The 18432-nt window shown below is 34.3% G+C and overlaps 2 protein-coding genes and 1 non-coding gene across 3 annotated transcripts; all 3 read left to right on the forward strand.

Moving 5' to 3' along the window:
• The first annotated feature begins 19 nt into the window (after positions 1-19).
• On the forward strand, positions 20-1629 carry LOC104908629 (probable carboxylesterase 17). The gene has a single exon (XM_010697762.4). The coding sequence runs from the start codon at positions 503-505 to the stop codon at positions 1451-1453; it is 951 nt and encodes a 316-aa protein (XP_010696064.1). The 5' UTR covers positions 20-502; the 3' UTR covers positions 1454-1629.
• TRNAR-CCU (transfer RNA arginine (anticodon CCU)) lies at positions 70-142 on the forward strand. The gene has a single exon. It is a non-coding gene; the product is annotated as a tRNA-Arg (tRNA).
• A 4069-nt stretch (positions 1630-5698) lies between the features above and the next one.
• On the forward strand, positions 5699-13986 carry LOC104908615 (DEAD-box ATP-dependent RNA helicase 15). The gene is made up of 12 exons (XM_010697743.4): positions 5699-5850; positions 5968-6087; positions 6772-6872; positions 7313-7485; positions 7606-7837; positions 7970-8088; positions 8682-8738; positions 8824-9008; positions 11205-11349; positions 11444-11527; positions 12315-12378; positions 13591-13986. Exons 2-12 carry the CDS (start codon positions 5972-5974, stop codon positions 13599-13601), a joined length of 1287 nt encoding a protein of 428 aa, XP_010696045.1. The 5' UTR covers positions 5699-5850; positions 5968-5971; the 3' UTR covers positions 13602-13986.
• The last annotated feature ends 4446 nt before the right edge of the window (positions 13987-18432 follow it).

Consider the following 18432-nt stretch of genomic DNA (forward strand, 5'->3'; position numbering starts at 1 on the left):
TCTATTGTAATATATTCTGTTGAAAATTCGAGATCTATATACATCTTCGGCGGTTGTTTATCACTCAAGGCGCCTGTAGCTCAGTGGATAGAGCGTCTGTTTCCTAAGCAGAAGGTCGTAGGTTCGACCCCTACCTGGCGCGGTTATTACTCCCTTTATTTTGTTTAGTTGTAATTTTTGTACCTGTTATCCTACTCCCCCCTTACTTCCTTTCTACCTTGCAAACTAATTTCATCCTAATGAGTTACTCACAACTCCTGTGCTTTTCTACCTATATTTATCATATTCTCTCACATCTATAATTGCACCTATCTTTGAGTGATTATTATTATCATCTACTATCTAACTAATTCACTTATAAGAATACATCTTTGAGACTTAACACCTTCTCCTATCTTTACATGATCAACTTCAACCCTTAACTTGATTCCTTTTCCTCGAGTATAAATAATCCGAGCCAATAGAGAAACAAATTAACAAATCTACAATTGTGAGTCGAACAATGTCTCTTATTGCTGAAGCACCAGATTTCCTCCAAGTATTCTCAGATGGATCTGTTAAACGTTTTGCTCCTGAAATTGCCTTAGCCTCACCCGAATCATTAGAAAGCTACAAGTCAAAAGACATAGTCATTGAACCATCCAAATCAATAACCGGAAGAATCTTCCTTCCTAACACACCAACAATAAATACTTCTAGTCATAAACTTCCTGTGGTGGTTTATTTCCATGGGGGTGGATTTTGTATTGGCTCTACAACATGGCTTAACTACCATGTGTTTTTAGGAGACTTTGCTTCGTCTGCAGAAGCTATTGTTTTGTCTATTGACTATCGACTTGCTCCTGAGAATCGACTCCCAATAGCTTACTCCGATGGTTGTAGTTCCCTCGAGTGGCTTATAAGGAGCTGCTACACTGAACCATGGCTTGAACGAGCTGACCTTACGCGTGTTTTTCTTTCAGGGGATAGCGCGGGAGGGAATATTGCTCATAATGTTGCCATGATAGCTCATGAGAATGAAGATCATGACTTCAAAAGCATTCAAATTAAAGGGATCTTATTGATTCACCCTTTCTTTGGTAGTGAGGAGAGGACTCCTCAAGAATTGGTAAATGAGAGTGGTATAGAAGTCCAAATGAATGATATGTTTTGGAAGTTAAGTATTCCTCAAGGATCAAATCGTGATTATTTTGGGTGTAATTTTGAGAAGGTTAGTTTTGATGAATGGAGCTTATTTCCAAGGGTGTTGGTTCATGTGGCTGGACTAGATTTTTTAAAGGAAAGAGGAGTAATGTATGTTGAATATCTTAAGAGAAAAGGGGTTAAAGATGTGAGTTTGATTGAAGCTAAAGATGAAGGTCATATATATCATGTTTATCATCCTAAATCAGAATCCACAACTTTACTTCGACTTCAAATGGCTGAGTTTATCAACATTTTTAGCAACTTGTGATAGTAATTTTTGGCAATCTATGCCAAAGTCTTACAATGCCATAATAAATTGCAATTGTTATTGTAGGCCAATATGATGATCTTCTCCACAAATAACTTAAGGGCTGTAGCTTTTAATGGATCGAATAAGTATAGTGTGGAGTAAGCATGTTGTATTTTTAGTCAAGAAGTGTAAGTCTGTGGTTGGTTATTGGAATGAGTTAATGATAATATTATATGTAAGTAGCATTTAACTTGCTTCTCTTTTTTGCCCTTCTTTCAAGGTGAAACTACTTTTTAAGTGTCTATAATGAATAACACCTCCACTGATACTACATTTTGGAGATTGCTGCGGAAACAAAATATTTTTCCAAAATGAAAACTCTTTATTTAGAAAATTCTGAATCGTGCGCTTCCAGTGGCACATAAGCTTACAAAAAGAAACATTCAGATTGACTCAAATTCTAAGTTATGTCAGTCTGAAAATGAAATTTTGGAGCATCTCTTTTGAGATCGTCAATTCTCCAAAAGAACGTGATTTGGTACTATGGGTATTAGATCAGACGAAAGTTTCGCTATGCCTATTAGTGACCGGATCAAGAGCTTATTGATTTTACTAAGCAAAGACCATCAAGTTGATCAGGGTCTAGATGGCCAAAACCCCTCCACGGTCAAGCTTCCGCTGATGCTCAATCTTCTATTGTCAAATGTATAGCCACCTTGTGGGCTATGTGGATTCACAGGAACGCGATTATCTTTAAAAATCACTCGGTCAACTCCGAAAGGCTAATCAGCTTATATGAAGAGCAGATAACTAGACAAATTAAAGCAAGCTCTCTCTTGACAACCAACAAAAAGGATACCATTCAAGCCTCAAATTATATAACTCACGCAACGTGGACTCAAGGATGCTTTAAAAATAATCGGGTATAATGTTTTCAGGTAGATGGATCATGGAAAAGGAACAGTTCAAATTTGTGGACAATAGCAATAGCATGATTCAATGAAAACAACAATGATATGTGGAAATCAGTAAAAATCCTGGCCAACTTGCCATCCAAAATAGAAACACAAGTTATTCTACTTTGTATCAAAAGCCTAAAGACAGAAACAAAAGCAATCTCCATAAAGTCGGACAACAAGGAAATTATCCTAGCGCTTAAATCGCTGAATCAAGTCCTGGTGGAATTAAGAAATATCATAGAGCAGATAAGAATACGATCTACACATCTGGAAGCGACGATGTAGAAAATCAATCTAATTAATTGCAAAGTAGTTACCATCAACCTTCAACTTTGCACGCATAGCGTACATACAAGGCTAGTACTAATAGAATTAGCTCATAAGCTCGATAATTATTTGGCACAATACATGTCATTAGTTCAAGTATTTTCGTGTTGAGTTGTTATTCAAGTTTGATTCTTCTACATGCAAGTTAGTTGCTCCTTGATTTTCTAATTGTCTTAATGAACCTCATAAGCATTTTTTTTTGCCGTTGAAAAATAAGATTGAGGTCTAATACGTTCTAATAAGTGAAATAAACTTTAATATGTTCAAACGCCAAAACACGACGTAATACATTCCAACTTTATTCAAATAAGTGCAAATAAATTTCAATTTTATTTAAACAAGGCAGAGAACTTCCAGTAAGTTTTTTTTGCGCAATAAGTACACGCAAGAAATAACAAGAAAGATGAGCTCTATTGGTGGATTGCCCGCGATGGTTTCTTCTCTGTTAAGTCATGCTATTGGCTGGGCATATTGGGGCATCTTCCAACTTGGTCAATATAGTTTGGAGCTAGAGAATCAGAGTTGTGGTGGGGGGTGTGGAGATTGTGTGGTGTACTTGTAAAGGCAGCGCTTGGTGTGAGGAAAGTTGTTGCCAAGTGGTATGCAGGTGTAGCGACGTGTTATGCTCTTGAATTGGCTGGTAGGTTGGGGTATGATGCGGTCTCATTGGGAGGGGATACTCTAATTAGGAGACGTTTGGTTCAAATAGAGAAATGGAGAGGGAATAGAATTAAGTAGAGGAAAGGAATAATAAAAATAATTGTTACTTTTATTGGGTGTTTGGTTCAACAATGGAAAGGAATCTCTTGTAAGGGAATGAAAAGGATTTTGTTACTCCTCTAATTTGGAGGGTAAGTTTGAGTTATCCTCAAGCAAGGGTAATGGTAACCCACTACCCAAACCAAACAAGGAGTAATGTATTCAAAATATTGAATCCGTTTCCATATTCCAGAAAAGCTCAACCAAATGAGGCATTAGAGTGATTCATGCAATCAAGAATGAAACGAGGGGTGCTGCTCCTTTGTTCCGAATTTACTCTAATATTATTAGGCTTGCTTTTTGTGTTGGATTCTTTTTCTATTTCTCATGTTAAATGAGCGGGTAATGTAATTGTCTATCTGTTAGCTCGTTGGGAATGCAATAGTGGTGATGAGATTATATGGTTAAACGTTTTCCCCACAAAGTATCCACCCCTTTCCCCTCAAAAAAAGGAAAAAAAACAACAGGAGAGAAAAGGAACTATGAAAGAAGGAGCTTACTCCGTCTTGCTTTTATAGACAGTGAGCAAGATATAGTTCACTCCTAATCTCATGATAATGAATCTTATTACATCTTATATGCATGTCATGAATATTAATTGCTATATCAAAAGGGGCACATTTTCTTATGAGTGCTTGCATGAGGTCAGATGAGTCTGTAACTCCCAATAAGTTTAGAGAATAAGAATTTAAGTTAACTTATTGACAAAAAACAATAAGAATTTTTACAATGTGGACTGAAAATTGTGTAAAAAAAAATAGGAAGAGCTTTTTAAGGATCTATCTGGCAAAAATAGTTGTTGTACTAGCGATTAGCTGTCAAATATTAGCTGTTAGAGTTTGATTACGAAAATCGTTTTTAAAATAATCATTTTTAGTAAAAGTTGTTGTTAGTTTAGTAAAAATAACAAGTGGTTGTTTGGTATGCATGATAATTTGATTTCTATGGGAAGTTCTATTTCATAGAAAGTTATTTCCCTTTTGTAATTCCTAAAAAATTGTCGAATGTGTTTGTTTGACATCAATCAATTTGTAATTCCCGTGAATTGATGTGAGAATTTTGAATGACCAAGAGGAGAGATGAATAAGTTTTCCACGTTTTGTGGGAATTTCAATTTTCCATAAATTTTCTTGCATCCATTTTCCTCATTTTCAGTTAACTAAACAACTACTCAATTTAAAAGATCATGGGAATTTCTATTGCCTACATAATTTACTGTATACCAAACAACCACTAAATATAAATTATATCTAATCTTCACAAGCTACATCACCCTAAAAGCTAATATATACTTCATAATTTTTCAAAACACTAATTCAATCACCAAAAGCAGCCGTAAGCAATAAACCACCAAACATTAATTTTCAGTATTAAAATTTTTATTTAATCAAAACACTAAAAGTTACTACTTCAAAAATTCTCGCATGATTAATATATTACTCCATTTGCCCCCCCCAAAAAAAATCTTGCGAAATACCTTGAAAGGGAGAAAAAAAAGCTAAACGAAGTAAATAATTGGACATCATGCAAAATGGATATGCGAAAGAGTGAAAAGGTAGGTTGATGAGCAAGGAAAATATGCAAAACGCATCTATACTCCCATGCCTAGTTGCTAGTTCTAGTGTTGCTTCATGTTCTTAGTCCCCCGCCTACGGGAATCATGAACAACCTTGTCTCATCTTAATACAAATCTTCCCTTTTCCTTTCCCCAAAAAAAAATGCAAGATGGATATAGGAGGAAGTATTTGCCCAAATCTGATATGGGAAAACTTTCCCATATCGGATATGGGATATGATGAGATGTAGTCCAGATATGATTTAATAGCTAAGTGATATGATATATAGCTAACTGATATGATATAAGATTTCAATTAATAAGCTCTCAAAAAACAAAATATGAAAATCAAAAAAATTGTAATTTTTTAATCTTATATTATATCAGTTAGCTATAAAATCATATCTGGACTACATCTAATTATATTTCCCATATCGAATATGGGAATATCATTGCTCATGGATATAGAGTCTATAGTTATGGACCATATTGATATAGTTGGACTCATCCAAGCCAAGTATAGCCATATATATGACTTCAAAGTGAGAAAAAAAATCAACACCGTTGATATTTCCCCTTTTTCTCTGACCATTCTACCCTCAGAATTAAACTGCCGCCATAACAACAGTTAGTCAATTACACACATAGGACAAGGATAAAATCGTCAATTTCTTCCTCTCTCTCTCATAAATACCCTATTATCCTCTCCACTTTCCCTATTTATCTCTTTCCAATTTCCAATTTTTCGTCTAACCTTTTCCTTTGCAGACTCTCGTATAAACCCTAACCCTAGTTCTTAAGTTTTACTAGCGAAGGTGATTTTTTCTTCGATTTTCGTTGCTTCATGTTGTTATTTGATCTGTGTTTTCGTTGGATCTTGTAATTTTATTCGTCTTTGATCTGGTTTCTGAAAACCCTAATTTTATGTGCAGAATAATGGGAGAAACTAGAGAAAACGATGCTTATGAAGAGGAGCTTCTTGATTACGATGAGGAGGAAGAGAAGGTTCCAGATTCCGCTGTCACCAAAACTAATGGCGAAGCCGGGAAAAAGTTCGTTTCTTTTCATGTTCTTTTTGTTTTTTACGTCATTTTTCATACTTATTGATGTTAATTCTGGCTCATTTTGATATATTTTGGTTGTTTTGTGATAATTAGTTTGTGTTTTAAGTAGAAAGATTAAATTCGATAGTCTTAATTAGATTTATAATTCCAGATTCAAATTTTATCATTTCAGATTTATTTTTCCAATTAGAGTTCATTAATATATCATTTCCTTTTATAAAAGGAACTATACAGAATTCAAAATTTTAAATTTGAGTAGATCTATGGATTTGTTTGTTGAGATGCAGGGGTTGCCTTTATCCGTTGGTTGGTTGTCCAGTTTCTTGTTTTAGGATCTTCGCTCATGTTTCACTATTAAAGGATTATTGCAAATGGACTATCTAAATATGTTGGTGGACCTGGTGATTTAATGAGATTTGCTTGGTTTCTTTGGGCTTATGATTTCTGAAGTATTTTGGAATTGACCTTGGCTGAAACGAAAATTTAAATGTCAGTTCATTTTCTATGAAGTTATATCGTCGAAGTCACAACTTTTAATATGTAAATTCTTGCACTAGGCTTAAGCTTATAAGGTTTCTGTCCCATTGATGCTGCTTGTTGTCTCAGCTATGTGATTGTTTTTTGGCTGTGTGATGTTGAAGCTGTTTTGCTGATTGTGTGGTTGTTCTATAGGGGTTACGTTGGCATCTACAGTTCAGGATTCAGAGACTTCCTTTTGAAGCCAGAGCTGCTGCGTGCAATTGTGGACTCTGGTTTTGAGCACCCATCTGAAGGCAAGTGTTAAATGATTACTTGTATTAGTTGTTGTTGTCTTTGCCTCGAGTGTAAGTGGCCAGTTGGTGGTTCAGTGTTAGCTTTTGGGGAGGATGGCGAAGTTAACTTGTTGAGGATTTTCAAATGACTCCTGGTTATCATTGATTTGGCATGCTGGGATTGAGAGCTAATAATTGATTGTAATAGTCTGCTATCTGCTTTCACATAGAGTGGTCCTGTAATATTTACTTTCTGCTTATTTTTATATCTTTATTTGATGACGGTAGAGATGTTGGCTCATGTTGCTAATGTTTTGTAATTCTTTACCAGGTAATTCACTTATTCACTGTTCAACTTGGAGATGTAAAATGGTCTGGTAAAGCTTTCAATTACAAGGACCAGGAGGTCAATTTTTACTTACTGCGGGTTCCCTCGCTCCAATTTTTTGGTATTTCCTCAGTGCAACACGAGTGTATTCCTCAAGCTATATTGGGTATGGATGTCATATGCCAAGCCAAATCTGGTATGGGGAAGACCGCCGTTTTTGTTCTCTCAACCCTACAACAGATTGATCCTGTGGCTGGTCAAGTTGCTGCACTTGTTCTATGTCACACCAGAGAATTGGCTTATCAGGTATGGAAATGATTTATTGTTTTCTTTTTGAACTTCACAATACTTTTAATTTAAAGCAATTTTTTCAGAATGAAATTATACCTTTAGTCTATGTTAATGCTCATTTGTAATTTGCTGTAGATCTGTCACGAGTTCGAGAGGTTTAGCACATATTTGCCAGGTGTTAAGGTTGCTGTTTTCTATGGAGGTGTTAATATTAAAATCCACAAGGACCTGCTCAAGAATGAATGCCCACACATTGTTGTGGGTACACCTGGAAGGATTCTTGCACTGGCCAGAGATAAAGACCTGTCATTAAAGAATGTTCGGCATTTTATTCTTGATGAATGTGATAAAATGCTTGAGTCCCTTGGTATGGTTTTTGTGTCCTCGTTCTTTTTAACAGTTCTTATTGTCCAAGATGTTGTTCATTGGTCTTAGTTCTTCTAGTTTGTTGAATTAAGTTGCCTGAACTGTTTTCCTTTTAATATTTTCTTAACTGCAGACATGAGGAGAGATGTTCAGGAGATCTTCAAAATGACTCCCCATGACAAGCAAGTGATGATGTTTTCCGCAACTCTAAGCAAGGCAATCCGTCCTGTTTGCAAGAAATTTATGCAAGATGTAATGTCCCATGGCCAGTTCTTATTGAATTTGAAGTCTTCCATTATGCCAGCTTTCTGCAGAAGATATCGACCTAGGTTCATAGATGTCATGGTCTAAGATGCTCTCTCACTCAATGATATATCTCCCACCTTATCTCTTTAGGGTAAAAGATATCTGGGGTAGGCTAGTATGAATGTAGTCAAGGATAGGTTGAAAGGCCTTATGTGGTTCGACATCATTTTCTTATGTAGGGGGACATTCCATCAGCTCACTTTAATTTTTATATCGTCTTATTTTTGAGGGGGTGTCTTGAGTCTCTTCTGGTACTTGGTGTTCCATTATAAGTGATAAATGTTCAGAGTCTTGAGGGTGTCTGTACTATTGTCACGTATGGAGAAGAAGCCTAGTTTATAGATGCTATTGATCCAAGATTGACTAGTGAGTGGTTGTAAAGCAATGTTCTGCTAGCTCTGAGATATCAAGTATCTTCATGGAGAGTTGGAGACATCTGTGGACCTGAGAGGGATCTTCAACCATCTTCATTTGATAATGGATTCCTTTCGATTGAGGATACCCCTAATATGCTTTACTGTGACGTTTCTTCCTTTCAGCCGATGGAAATATATGTAGATGATGAAGCCAAGCTGACCCTCCACGGGCTTGTACAGGTATGTGAAACAACTCTTGCAGGATTCTTTTGAATGATGTGGCTGGTTCTCATGGTATCTCAACTTTTATTGATCTGCATTGTAGCACTACATCAAGTTATCTGAGCTGGAGAAGAATCGCAAATTGAACGACCTCTTGGATGCTTTGGATTTTAATCAAGTTGTCATCTTTGTCAAGAGTGTCAGTAGAGCTGCTGAGCTGAACAAGCTTCTTGTGGAGTGCAACTTTCCGTCCATCTGTATCCATTCTGGCATGTCCCAGGAAGAAAGGTTTGTGATTCTAATTGTTTTTGATGTAAGAAATATTGTGCAGGCAGTTTCTTCAATTTATTTTCTCATCTTGGATTTTTGTAAGCTTATCTTTATCTTATCTAATGTGGCACATTTCGTTGTCCAAAATTTTTTAGTCGACTTCCCTCATATAAAGATGTGATATTTTCTGTGTCTTTCGTCTTCCGATTGAAGTTTTTCTGAAAATAATGTTCTTTGTAATTTTTTTTAGAATGGCGCCATTATGAGTTAGTTTGAAGATAGTCTCATTTTTCTATTTTTTTATGTTACTCCGACACCTCCATTTACCTCAAAAACTAGGTGTCGTGTCTTGTCGTGTCCGACATGACACTTCACTTGGGTACTTCATTTTAAACTAAAAACTTGTCTTATTTCTACAAAATAGCCGAGTAGGACACTTTGACACCCATATCCGAGTAGACTCTCAATTCGTGTCTGAGTAACATAGCTAGTTTTAATGTTAGTTGATGTTTCTATAGATCCACATCCTTTGTAATTTTAATTTTGGTTTTCTACCATATATTATTTCTATTGTATTAAGAAATTAATACTTGTAAAATGTTCTTGGATTGGATGCAATGCTAATTTATAAAATATCATCTCTTTGTATGTTGTACTAATTCCTTCGTCCTAAATTAGTTGCAACTTTAAAAGTTTATCAACTTTGAACTAAGAATAAGTACTATCACGTTGTATCTTTTGGATTTGTTTCAATGCTTATTATGTGTTGTGAACTTTTTATGATATTTTGTAGTATATAATTATAGATGTTAGTGGTCACTGAAGAAGTAAATGTGCCAACTAAATTGTGATTGAGGAAGTACTTCCTCTATATTGAAATAAGTGAAATAATTCTTTCTTTTATGCGAGAGCTTTTTGAGAGAAGTGTTACACTTATATGGAAGTACCGCCGAAGATACTAATTGTTAAAGTTTTTGCATTGACAAATGTGAAAGTGGAAAATTAAGACCCCTAAAGAACAGATGAGCCATGAGGTGAATTTCAATATTAGTTATGTGATGCATAACCTTTTTTTAATTATAAAATCCAATTATCATTGACTATTCAATATCATTTTGGCATTTACAGTTTTCAATGCACAACTTTGATAAATAGTACTTAAATTATTTAATAGTAAGGCCTTGTTTGGTTGTACTAGTATATAGGAAGTCATACTTCCTAGGAAGTTATTTTTTCCATGTATTTGAAATTCCTAGGAAGTGTAAAATTGTGTTTGGTTGATAATGGGAAGTAGAACTTCCTATGGGAAGCTCTACTTACCTAGGGGGACCTAGGTAAGTAACTTCCTCCATTTTGGAGGAAGTAGAACTTCCTAGGAAGTGCAAATTCCCATGATTTTGCCAACCAAACAACTTCATATACTTCTACTTCCTAGGAATTTGCACTTCCCATGATTTGTTTTGTCAACCAAACAAGGCCTAAGTATAATTGAAGTTGGTATTTCGAAAAATTAAATATAGACAAAATCCTTTCGAAATACTAACATGTGGTTTCTTATATTTTTTTTGAAAATATGATCATGGTTAGCTATGTTGATTGTTGATCATAGTGTGCGACTTTGATTGTTGATTATCATAAACGTGTAAGTCCGAACAGATTTCAAGGACTCAAAATTTTTGAAAAATTGGACATATTTTATCTCATACAATATGCTATTATTGTAAAGACTACTTTATTTTCTTCTTAATTTCTTGATTGTCTTGTGTATCTTTATTTTCTGGGCTCTGCTAAGTGTCAACTTGTGGCTTCATTCCGCATTCAATTACCCTGCATGGGAACAAGAATCTCTTGGAATCCCACATGTTGTTTTGTAGTTGTGGTATATGTATTCTTAGCTGTTGTTTTTTTGTTGATTGTGTGTCTTGAGTCTCTTGACTTCTGGATTTTGTTGAAGAAACGGTATCTTCAATTTTTATTTTTGTAACTTGTATCATTATGTGTTCCTTTTTCTTTTATTTCGCCCTTTTATTTTCCAATGTGCTTTGGTATATTAGTAATTTTTGTCTTTTCACTTTCTCCATCAAACCTGGGTGGTAAGCTACAGTTCCATCTGTATCATATTCATAATCATCTTTTTTTCCCAACTTTTTAGTTGATTGATTGATTGTCGTCTGGATAAGAAGTAATACACTATATGCTTTTTAATGTGTATAGATTGGCTCGGTACAAGGGCTTTAAGGACGGGAAGCAGAGAATCCTAGTTGCAACAGATTTAGTTGGTAGAGGAATTGACATTGAAAGAGTGAACATTGTTATCAATTATGACATGCCGGATTCTGCTGACACTTACCTGCATCGGGTAAGGAAAACTATTTTAGCTGTCGTTCACCAACTAGTTTCTCTTCGTTTGCCTATTTATCACCTTTATGTTATATTATCTTGAACATCTGCAGGTTGGCAGAGCTGGGAGGTTTGGCACAAAAGGTCTTGCAATCACATTTGTTTCTTCTGCCTCTGACTCTGACGTTCTTAATCAGGTTAGACATTTGCTGCTAGCTATCCTGCTATTTATCACATTTGTGTTATACTAATTGATAGAAGTACGTGTTTTTCCTTACTTGCCATATCAAGCATCAAATGCTTACCTTATTTTGGGATAAACTTGTACTAACTCATAATTTATCGGGACTAAGTGGCTAATCATTTTTTATGCTCTAGTACTCCTGGAATACTAATTTTCTTTGATGATTATGCAGTTCTATCGGATTTAGATAATGTGTTTGAATTTAAAGCTTGACAAGATACTTTTTTTTTGGCAAGTGTGCCACCTTTTTTTTGGCAATACTAATTGATGTTTTAGGAATGCGCCTCAAGATTAATAAATATCTTACTACACAATTGGGTTTTGTTTTTTTTTCTCATTGCCCATGTTGTTCTCATTGCCCATGTTTTGCTCATTTGGAGTTCTACATATGAGCAATGATCAAAGAAAATAGCTTTGGGTGTACTATAAACCCAGGTTTATAATATAAAATTGTGAGGATTATTGTTATCTCTGGGATTTGTTATCTTTACTTCTATATTTCTTTGAATAATTTACAGAGGCAGAATTACTATCTTATTTTCTGTAATGAACATATCAGATGATATGAAAACAAAACCCCTACTGTAGGGGAACTATAAAGCCTATAACATTACTTGTGTAAAGTGAATGGTGTAATTTTATAGAGATCAATTATTATGTCATATAATCTTTTTTTTTTCGGTTCTGAACTTCTTATCATGTCTAGTCTAACTTTCTGGAGTTATGAATGAGTTTTACAGGTCCAGGAGAGGTTTGAGGTGGATATTAAGGAGCTTCCTGAGCAGATAGACACCTCCACATACAGTATGTCACTTTTTTGCAAAAGTACTGTAGTCTTGTTTGAAATGTTGACATGTCATATTATGTGTCTTTTGGGTGCTTTTTTTGAAACTACTTTTGGACTATCTTCTTTTTTGCTCTTGGGTGCAGTCTTGGGTGCAATAGTGCTGTTTTTCTGTTTCTTTCATTTTCTTTGTGCTGTGGAATGTGTTATAGATTCATCTAAATCCCTTTTTGATGGTACAAATTTGAATTAACAGTCTGCTGTTTCAGTTAAAGTTCTTTGTTTTGCTTGGTTAGCTGTAGTGTAAGGTTGGCTGATCCTTTTGTGTACATACTGCAGTTAGTATCTTTCACTTTTGCTATTGTTGTTTGGTTCCTGTCATTGTAACTGGTTTTGAAATAGCAGGGCGCTGGGTATAGAAAGCATTTTTCTTCTCTCTCTTAATATTGTGAATTGGTTGTAAACTTTGTTTGTCGAGCACATTTGGTTTTTTTAGACATGACATTATTATATATGTTCTGGCTTGGTGCATTCAGAAGCAGCCTTATTGTTTATATTTTATTGCCCATGCCATATTGTGTGTGATGATGTGAGAGTTGCCGAGTTGCTGTGGCAAATCGTCTATGCTCCTTACAGGGGTTCTCTATTGATGCTATGCTATTAAGTTGATTTTTTCCCCAGAGGTTAGACTGGGCAAATGAATCTTCCTTCAAGACCCTTTGTTTTCTTTTTTGTTGTACTTCTGTTTAAAATGCAGACTTTTATTCCATTCTGATTATTATTTCGAACTGTATTCTTCATTTCTTCTAGATTGACATTGAAGAGCCCTTATTTTGCTTTTCTGTTCTATTTTGTTTTACTTCTATTCAAAATGTAGACATTTGTTCTATACTGGTTATTATTGCAAACTCTGTCTGTAGATGTTTTTTTGGTCCCCTTGTATATTTTTTTTAGTTGTTTCCATGTTATCTATTCTTTTTATACAATCGCTGTTTTTATCTTCTCCTTCCTCTCAGTGGAAGTTCTTGGTAAGTTTCCCGGAAGTCAAGAATCCCTCAGCATTTCATGTTTCCCTCAAAACGCTTCATAAAATTTCAAGATTATATCTTCTGATTATCCTATTTTACTTTGCTTTCACTTGTATTGTGTATAATAAACAGATTATGTGGACTTTTAAGTAGAGGGATGTCATAGTCTCTTGTGTTCTGACTTCATTACCTCCTTCAATGCAGTGCCATCTTAGTGATGATGATCTATCATCGCGCAAGCTTTTTAGACGCATGCGGTGGAAGTGTTCTGCGGAGACTTGACAGATGATGAAATTGAAAATCTTTCACCGGGCAGTTTGCTTTGTTTGAGCTGTTGACTTCAGCAGTTTTTGCAATCTTGGGAGACTGAATTCCCTGTTCTAGATTAAATTCTCTTCTTAGTGACCGAGATACTTATTGTTTGTAGTTTCCTAAGCTCGCAACTTATCAAACATGTTTTATTGTGTTTGAGTTTTAGGTTTCCGTTAGCAGGTATCTCTACAGACAGTTATGGTTATGGTTTGTGAGGGCTGTGACCATCGCGTTTCTATTTGTGACATAGAAGGCGAAATGTATGATAATGAGTTGCATTTTCAAATACTTGCTGCCCTTTGTTTCATCCTGCACTTGGACCGGAATCTGTCGTGTTAAAGAAGATACCAATTTATGTCTCACATAATTTTTCAGTGCCAATTTGCAGAAATAGAAGCCTTGGAACAATTTGCTTCTGATTTTGATAAAGCGACTCAGAATCAGTTGCTAAAGGGCAATGCGTGTTCAGTTGTTTATGTTCTGCTATTATAATGTGGGACTGTTTTTGTGAATTTTGTGACATGATCTATCCTCGTCTTTTGTCTTCCACCAAAGCTTACTTTGTGAATTGGTTTGCACTCCTAAGTTTTTTTGAGTTATGTTCATGCTTTGGGATTCCGTTTTAGTTTAATGTATCTTCATCGGTGAAAGATAAGTTTTATTAGTGGTATTATTGGTCGCAATTGTTTTTCTCCACTAGTTTTTATTTTTACAAGCTTATTTGCAATAATTTGACGTAGTTTGATTTAGATTTCTTAGTTTGTAGCCTTTTTTTGATTTGTATGAGGTATGAGGAAAGAGAAAAATAGACTTGAAGCATGAGCATTACAACAAAGAATTTATATAAGAAAAACTCCAATTGAACTTAAATTAAAAGATTATAGTATCCCTAGTAATTCTTATGTTTTTTTATTGACAAAAACAGGATTTTATTTAGGGTAATGTTATATGTAGTCCTAAGGGCTACATATAAGCATTAAATACATGTCTTAAAATGAAAACAGTTTACGAATTTATGATAAATTTCACATCATTTGAGGTAATAAATACTTGATTCAAATTTTATTTCTATTTTAAGCTTCTTATACATAGTCTTAAAGGTTATGTATATCATTTCCTTTTATTTATAAAGGATAGTTGAGCGGCGCAAATATCAGAATTGGATGTTGCAGCTTGAAGGCTGTGCTAGATGTAAACCATATTTTCTTCTCCATCTTTGGCCCTCTTGATCCTGGTTGAGAAATCTCAAAATTATTGCTAAAAGTGTACTGAGGAGTGAATACTATGAATAGAAGATGTGGGATCTGGGATGACAGGTTATGTGGTAGGAGGATTGGGGGGAATGTATCATATTACGAGCACATGGAAAAAGTGTGTGATGTACATATAATCTTTGTCCATGGAATAAGTAGGTTGTGAACTTCTGCTTAAACTTGTATCAAAGTTGTCACACTTACGAGAGCTGATAATTTAGTATATTCTTTGTCCATGGGTCTATTCTTTCAGTTGGTTGGTTTATCTTTGCAGTTGGTTACTTTATTCTTTCAGTTGGTTATTTTATTCTTTCAGTTGGTTCCTTTATTCTTTCAGTTCGTTCTTTTATTCTTTCAGTTGGTTGTTGGTCAGGCTGGTCCGATCACTTTCATTGTGTCAGACGAGTCTGACACAATACCTTCTCTAAATTAAATTTCCAAACTCTAGAAATAAGATTGTTGAATCATAGAATAAAGAATAAAACCTATATCTAAATTACAGAACACAATTAAAAGAAATAAATAAAATAAAGAGAAAACATATTAAAACCTCAATGAATTAAATTAATGGAATCCATGAATAATGAAAAATATCTAAAACTTTAAAACTATATAAAGAAAAAGGAGAATGGAACTAAAACTAAAACTAAAATAATAATAGACTTTTTTTTTCACAAGTAACTCCATGTGTGTTTGTGTTTGTGTGTGCAACTTTATATATATATATATATATTACATCTCATCTCATATTATTTTGCAAAATGTACATATCATTTGGAGGGTAATTTGACTTGATTTGAATGATATTTATTATTTCGTTTTATGCAATGTGAACAATAAACCAATTAAGGTAAGGATCAACATGATACATATGCAACCTTTATTTGTTACCAAACATACCTATAAGACCAAATTGGAAAATAATCAGCAAAATGCTCCTCCGACCTCCTTGAATTGTCCTGACAAAATAATCAAAAGCCGAACTCCTTATAGATAACAAGATCCAGTATGACATACACTTATAATACTTTGTCGTAAGAATTGGAAGTGTTTTTGATTGAGTGATTTCTTGTTTTTTTCAAAAAAATTACTATGTTATTCAATAAGTTATCATAAGCTCGTTTCATCAAAAATTTGTCGTTAATATATTACATGGTACGAGTTAAAAAGCTAATTTTCCTTGGCCAACTAATTAGAAGTTGAAGTATGTTCGCTAAGAAAAGACTATTGATCACTCATACTTTGTTTGTTTTTCTATTCAACATTAGCCTTTTTACATAAATTAAAATATCAAAAGTTGCATCTACAATACTATGCATGTCAACTCTTGAGTTGTATTTTGACTATGTCTGTACATGTGATTGTATCTCATGACATAAGGTGCGAATTTTGATACGAGAAAGAATTGCTAAAAATCTAAAATACATTTTTTTAAAAAAAAATTGTTTAAGTGGCTAATAAATCTGAGATTATAATCTATCCGATATAGCACGTACGCCGACGAGTGAACGTGCCGGCCGGTGACATTTTAAATCAAGACTTGACACTAGCAAACTTTTGGCAAATAAGCTAAAAAAAAAAAGCAAAACTTTAGCAAATTTCTTTTGGACAAAGAACTTTAGCAAATTAAAAGATACCATATTAATAAGTTTGACTCCGAGACAGCAACTGCTTTTTCAATGCTAGATCCCTATAACTTTTGACTACCACACACATGAATTGTGCGATTTTAGTTTACTTTTGTTTGGATTTTATGAGCCTTTAAATTAAATGAGGACAAATCCGTAGAAATTTTGGTAGTTTCTCCACAGATAATAACTTCTTTGTCATTTTAGGTGTAAACTAATATCAGGAACTCTTGTCAGCATTGGTTGATCTTTCTGCAGGACTTTGTTTTCATCTTCTTCAAAGTGTAACTGTTTTATAATGCATGCAATAGGAATTCATTAATTAAGTAGTCATATCATATATAAAATGGACAAAGGAATTAAGTAGTCATATATTAAAAAACAAAGCCAAGTTGACAATTAGACTCATTCTTTTGCATGAAATATTTAGATGCTACATGAAAAATTGATTTTTGTTTTGACAAAGAATTATAAGAAACACATATCTACCAACTATCATACATTAACATTTTTTGCATAAAAGATAGCATTATTAGTGACTACATAGCAACATTGACCTTCGCCCTATTAGGCTATTACTTTTTATTTAATTTCGAAATAGGTTATTGATTAATATATTAAAATCTTAAAGGAGACTCAGATATTTAATGTAGCTTCCAAAGTGTAACTGTCAAAAAAAAATTATCTGCTTTTGCTTTGAAATTTAAGAAAACATAACAACAATCATTACAAAACAAACAATTGCTTGACTAGTCAAGCATACTGTCCAACATTTCGTTAAGAAGATTTCCCGTCTTAAAATATAGTTCTCGTTTCTTTTCAGACGGTCTCCAACACGTATCTTTGACCATCAATATCTATAGTTACATATCAATTAAAATCATAAAAATTTGATATTGTAAAACTACACATTGACGCGAATCTAACGAGTTTACACATGAGTATTTTTTTAATATGTATACCTGTGTGTGTATATATATATATAGGGGTGGCAATGAGATAAGACAACTCGCGAGCTACTTGAGATCGACTCGGTCAAAGCTCGAATTGAGTGAGCTCGAATCGAACTCGAGCTTGAATCGAACTCGAGCTCGACTCAAGATGTTGGTGAGTCGAGTTGAGCAACTCGATGCTCGACTCGAAAACTCGTGAGAAGCTCGAATACCTAATTATCGAAAACTCGTGAGAAGCTCGACCTACCTTATTGTTGCTTGTAACATGAGACACTTGCAAGCTACTCGAAATCGGTAAAGCTCGACTCGGTCAAAACTCGACTCGGTCAATGCTCGGTTAAAACTCGGTCAAAACTCGACTTGAGTGAGCTCGACACAACTCAAACTCGACTAAAAATGCTAATGAGTCGAGTCGAGCTAGCTCAAACTCGAACTTGACTCGCATCATTGCCTCCCCTATATGAGGTTATATATATATAAATATGGTTATTTGGTCAAATATTTAAAAGTTTGACCATAATAAATAAACGAGAACTATATTTCGAGATGGAGGGAGTATTTATCATGAGTTAGTTCTTAGGCCGATTATTAAATAATATTATCATCTAATTATATATACATATCGGTCCAGATTTGAAACCCATTAATGATTTATTACCATATATGATACTTCCTTTAGAAAAACAATAGGTCTATTACTTAGTCATTTTCATACATATTAAGAATTTGGTTAGATTTGCTTAATATTTGTATTGATGTATGATACAATTCGTATTGTGTGCATTGGATGCACTAACAAATTATTGCGAGACCATTTCGCTTTTAGCTGAAACTTGTCGCTTTTTAAGTCAAAATGAGTTACTTTTAAACAAAAGGTAACTTTTTACCTCAAATTGTTCA

The sequence above is a fragment of the Beta vulgaris genome, chromosome 2 (genome assembly GCF_026745355.1).
Source record: "Beta vulgaris subsp. vulgaris cultivar EL10 chromosome 2, EL10.2, whole genome shotgun sequence".
Lineage (NCBI taxonomy): Eukaryota > Viridiplantae > Streptophyta > Magnoliopsida > Caryophyllales > Amaranthaceae > Beta > Beta vulgaris.